Genomic DNA, 6000 nt, shown 5'->3' on the forward strand with positions numbered 1-6000 from the left:
CTATAGATTTGCTTATTCTGGACATTTCATATTAATTGAATCCTATTTGGTGCAAAGAGCTATCTTACTGGGATTTTACTTTACATTTTCCTGATAGATAATGATGTTGAGCATCTTTTCATGTATTATTGGTTATTTGTATATCTTCTTCAGGAAAATGTATTCAGATCCTTCATCTGTTTCTTAATTGGTTGTGTTTTTATTGATGAGTTATAATTGTTGCTTATATATTCTGGTTATAAGTCCTGTATCAGATATAGGATTTGCAAGTATTTCCTCCCATTCAATGTGTCATTTCACTTTCTTGATTGTATCATTTGCAGAACAAGAGATTTTAGTTTGGACCTAGTCCAGTTTATTTTTTTGTTGTTGTTACTTGTGCTTTTGGTATATTAATAGAAACCATTGCCTAAGGTCACGAAGATTTACTCCATTGTTTTTTTCTAAGAATTTTATAGTTTTAGCTCCTAAATTTAGGTCTGTGGTTCTGTACTTAATTTTTAAACTCTGTTGTATTTTTTCCCTCTGTTTGGATTACAATTTAATGAAGTTTTTCTGAAGTTCAGCTTTCAAATTCAACAAACTTTGAACTTGGTTTTATTTTCCCACATAGTCCTCTCACACATTCTTTATACTACACATGCAGCTATTTCTCTGTGGGATATTTTTTTACCCCAGTGATATTATTAATAATGTAATATTAATAATGTCACATTTTACATTTTCCCATACACATTTGTGTTGTAAACCTAAAAGTGCCAAATATTATAAACATCAACTGCTAATATACAAATTAGCTAACCTACAAATATAAAGAACAGTTAATTTTTAGTTTAAGAAAGCATTTGATTTAATGTTAAGAAACGTGTGAATGTATAAGAAACATTTATAAAAATGCTATCTGAGAAGAGAAGAGAGCTAATATTTAAAAAAAGTTTCATTGGCACTTAGATGATTTCTGCCTTTTTGCTAAATGGTACTCTACTTGCAAAATTTGCCAGTAAATGAAACTAATGTCTGGTTTTCCCTGAGACATTATGTTTAGTATTATTCTATATCATGTGCATACATGTAACATTTGCATTACAGAGTACTTGGTACTCTCTTCTTTAGTTTGACAGTGAGCAAAGGTTCTTCCTAAAAGACAGTTGTCTACAAAATTATAGACTGTGGAGTTGTGAGAGGTGGTCATAGTAATTAAACTTGACTGATACACTTTTTGTGCTGCCATTTTATTTTATTTATTTTATTTTATTTTATTTTATTTTATTTTATTTTATTTTATTTTAATATTTATTTATTAATGAGAGAGAAAGAGAGCGAGAGAGAGGCAGAGACACAGGCAGAGGGAGAAACAGGCTCCATGCCGGGAGCCTGACGCGGGACTCAATCCCGGGACTCCTGGATCACGCCCTGGGCCAAAGGCAGGCACTAAACCACTGAGCCACCCAGGGATCCCTTTGTGCTGCTTTTTAGAAATGCATTTTTTACTTTATTTTACAGGGTTTTCTTTTCTCTCTTTTTTTTAATGTTTTTTGGACAGAAAAAAATGCATGTTATAGGAATGGAAATACATATGTGTAAATATATATTATATAAAGTAAGATATTAGAGAATTTTACATCAACACTTTTATTAAAAAGTCTAAATTTCTAACTTTTTTACTGTTAGGAAAAAAAGCAAAGAAACCCATATATTGGAATGTTAAAGTTTTTCCAGAAAATATTTAAACACTATGGTAAATTCACCTTAAGCTTTAAAATAAGCTTTTCCTAATGTTTTTTGAAATGTATCATTATGGTGGTAAATACCATTCAGTACATATTTCATAATACTTAGATACAGTAGTAGTTAATTAGAAATTTATGACTAACTTCTTATAACTGTAAAGATTATCAAATTCCTATTAAGTGTTATAGTGGAGTTTCTCATCAATATGTATTATTAAGACTTTGCTGTCCTTAAACAGTGAAACCAGGCTCATTCTGTAGACTTTTAAAAATACTTGTGCCTAGTTTCTCTTGGACTTAAAATAACTGATCTTATTTGTGTTTTCTCTTTATCATACTTTCCATTTGTGTTATTTATTATAGTAAATCATTAACCACACGTATATTGACATGCCTATTTAAAATAATAGTGGTGTACACAAAAATAAACTCAAAATGTATTAAAGACCTAAATGTGAAACCTGAAACCATAAAAATCCTAGAAGAGAGAAGAACACAGGCAGTAATTTTTTTGACCACGAGATTAGGAACATTTTTCAAAGTGTGTCTCCTAAGACAAGGGAAACAAAAAGCAAAAATAAACTGTTAGGATTACATCAAATAAAAAGTTTTGGTACAGTGAAGGAAACCATCAACAGAACAAAAACGGTAACCTATTGAATGAAAGGACATATTTGCAAATGATATATTTGATAAGGGGTTAATATCCAAAATATATAAAGAACTTAGACAACTTGGCACCTAGGTGGCTCAGTGGTTGAGCATCTGCCTTTGGGTCAGGTCGTGATCTCAGGGTCCTGGGATTGAGTCTTGGATCAAACTCTCTGCAGGGGAGACTGCTTCTCTGCCTGTGTCTTTCCCTCTCTCTCTGGGTCTCTCATAAAAAAAAAAAAAAAAAAAAAGGTAGACAACTCAACACCCAAAAAACAAGTTTTTAAGAATGGGTGGAGGACCTGAATAGACATTTTTTTAAAGACACACAGATGGCCAACAGACACACGAAGAGATGCTCAACATCACTCAACATGACTGAAATGTAAATCAATACTACAATGACATATCACCTTTCACCTGTCAGAATGGCTAAAATCAAAAAGACAAGAAGAAATATTTAGTGTTGGCAAGGATGTGGAAGAAAAGGAACCCTCATGCGTTGGTGGGAATGCAAGCTGGTGGCCACTGTGGAAAACAGTATGGAAGTTCCTCAAAAAGTTAAAAATAGAAATACCATATGATTTAGTAATTCCACTGCTGGGTATTTACCCAAAGATGATGAAAACATGAATTGGAAAAGATCTAGGAATGTTTATTGCAACATTATTTCAATAGACAAGATATGGAACCAATCTAAGTATCCACCAGTAGACGAATGGATAAGGAAGATGTGGGAGACATACACACAGTTGTATATCTATAATTCTATATACATACACACAATGGAATATTACACAGCCATAAAAAGGATGAGATTGTGCTATTTGTATTTCACTTATGCTAAGTGAAATAAGGGGGGGAAACAAACAAAAAGCAGATATAAATACAGAGAACAAACTGATGATTGACAGGAAGCAGGAGTGGGAGAAAGGCAAAATGGTGAGGAGTCATGGAAAAATAGGTTTCTAGTTATGGAATGAGTAAGTCACGGGAATAAAAGACACAGTAAGAAATATAGTCAATGATACTATAATAGCATTGTATGGTGACAGATGGTAGCTACACTTGTGAGCATAGCATAGTGTGCAAACTTGTTAAATCACTATGTTTGTTGTACAACTGAAACTACAGTAACACTCATTTATACTCAAATGGGAAACTTAAATAGTGGTGTTGTTTTAAAGTAAATAGTTACTTTTTGTTTTGTTTTTCATTCAGAATGAGGTGCAGACAGCAAAAGAATTTATAAAGATTGTAGAAGCTGCAGAAAATGAATACCAGGTATGTTTTTCAAAAGTACATGATTTATATTTGCTTATAAATAATGGCACTGAAGTTTTAATACTGAAGTTTATAACTGAAGTTATAATAATGGCACTGAATTTCAGTTATGAGCCTGAATTTTTTTCATTTATTTCACTATAATAAAACAATCTTTTTTGGGTTTTTTTGTTTACTTGTTTTTAATTCAGTGGCAAACTTATAAAAATGTGGCCAAAATTCAGTTTTAGCCAACAGTAATATCTGAGTATTGGTCATAATATGCCAAGATTTTAAATGGTTATTTTGTTTTTGATTGGAAATTTTAATTTATGAAGTATTTCCCAAAGTATTTAGATTATGTGTAATCTGGTCAGATCTTATTTCACTTTATACTCTTATTTTTTACATTTTTTTTATCAGCTTTTAAACCGTACTCTTGAACTTACACATTTAATTTGTGGATTCGCCACATTTCTGCTTCTTGGAAACAATAATATATAAAATTGTTTTGAGTGAAATAGTAAAATAGATCCAAAATGAGAACACACAAATATTAAATCCAATTTACAATTTCATTTCATTAAATTATCCAAAACAATTATAGGCTTTTTTCTTTTAGGAGGTTCTGGCTGGCTAAGTCAGTATAGCACATGATTCTTGAACTCATGACCATGAAATCCAAACCTGAGCCAAGAATAGGAGTTGGACACTTAACTGACTGAGCCACCCAGGCGCCCCTCTCTTAGCTGCTTGGTTTTTTTTTTGTTTTGTTTTGTTTTTTTTAAGATTTTTTTTAACTTATTCATGAGAGACACAGGCAGAGGGAGAAGGAGGCTCCCCGTGGGGAGCCCAATGTGGAACTTGATCCCGGGACTCCGGGATCAAGCCCTGAGTGGATGGCAGATACTCCACCTCTGAGCTACTCAGGCATCCCTTTTAGCTGCTTTTTAAACAGTTTCCAAAACCACATTGGGGTTTTTTACTTTTTTTTTTTTTTTTTTTTTTTTTTTACTTTTTAAAAACAGTGAAATAAGCTGGTTAAATAAAGGTTTTTCTAAAACATCTATGTGTTGTATAAATTGATCTGTTCCTTTTATTTCTTAAACTTTTAACTACTATTTTTCATAGACCGCCATCAGTGAGAATTATCAGACAATGTCGGACACTACTTTCAAAGCCTTACGTCGACAGTTGCCAGTTACACGCACGAAGATTGATTGGAACAAGATCCTTAGCTACAAGATTGGCAAAGAGATGCAGAATGCATAAGATGAACATTGCATGACCGGATCATTTTAATGTTTTTGCGTTTAAAAAAAAAATCATTGCAAAAAGTATTCAGAACTGTCAAGCTACCCAGTCAGATGGGCTGTTGCCATTTAAAATCACTGTAATTAATTAGTTTGGTTAGAGCACAAAGCTTAGCTAATCAACCGTTATTTTTCATTTCTTTTGTTCAAAGAGGACAATTAGTTTAAATGTCTTTTACTTTCTGTTATACCTTTCTTTCTTATAATTAAGAGATGATTCCTCTAGTTTAATGTTAAAAGTTTTTGAAGTGTTTCAAAAATATTTTACTTATCGTAACCCTAAAGTTGTTGTCTTTTGGTTTACGAAGTGGGCAACTTTTGATATTTGCCCAGTTCTTTTTAATGGGGTTAATAATGGACATTCTAGTTTAAGGTGGTTGATGGATTTAGCCATATATGCTGCTAAAGAAATTGTCTACCTTTTCCCCTCACCTCTTCCATTTATGTAAGATTGAGATTAGAGGGAAAGCATTTTCTATATCAATTGTGTTTGAACTTTGAAGAAGGTTATTTAGCTAGCTTAGTGTTTAACTAAACTTTTTTTAAATGAGGCCAAGGTCTAATGCTGTTTTGAGATTCTGAAATTAAATGGAAATACTTATTTCAGAAATGCATTTAATGCTTTTTTTCTTGTGACAGTTACGCAAATTAGCTTGAACTCCATATGTCCCTGAGTTATTTTTATCATAAAGCCACAAATGTATTATAACAAGGCAAATTGTAATATATATAATCCTGAACTCATGACCATGTCTCAGTTTATTTCTTTTCTTGGATTGAAAAGTACTGAAATTCAATGTGACATTAAAATGGAAATTTTCCTATTTATTTGAGTAGAATATCCCTTATCAGTGAGTCATATACTATTTTAAAATACTTTCTTTGGATATTGTGATTCTTAACTGGTTGTAAATTAGAGAAGCTGGGAGTACATATGGTGTGCATTACAGTCTAAATTTTTCCATCTTATGCATCATAAGCGTGTTTGTAATATTTTAAAATATACATTTACTGATGCTACAGGAATTTCAAACCTGTGGTGA

The 6000-nt window shown here is 32.0% G+C and overlaps 1 protein-coding gene across 1 annotated transcript in view; it reads left to right on the forward strand.

The window, feature by feature from the left end:
* The window catches only part of CAPZA2 (capping actin protein of muscle Z-line subunit alpha 2), a 60653-nt gene extending 54868 nt beyond the window's left edge, over nucleotides 1–5785 (forward strand). The window contains exons 9-10 of the mRNA XM_025464749.3: nucleotides 3603–3665; nucleotides 4776–5785. Of these exons, the coding sequence (XP_025320534.1) occupies nucleotides 3603–3665; nucleotides 4776–4916 (204 nt within the window). The 3' untranslated portion in view covers nucleotides 4917–5785. The remainder of the gene's footprint in view (nucleotides 1–3602; nucleotides 3666–4775) is intronic.
* The last annotated feature ends 215 nt before the right edge of the window (nucleotides 5786–6000 follow it).

Source organism: Canis lupus, chromosome 14 (assembly GCF_003254725.2).
Source record: "Canis lupus dingo isolate Sandy chromosome 14, ASM325472v2, whole genome shotgun sequence".
In the NCBI taxonomy this organism is placed as follows: domain Eukaryota; kingdom Metazoa; phylum Chordata; class Mammalia; order Carnivora; family Canidae; genus Canis; species Canis lupus.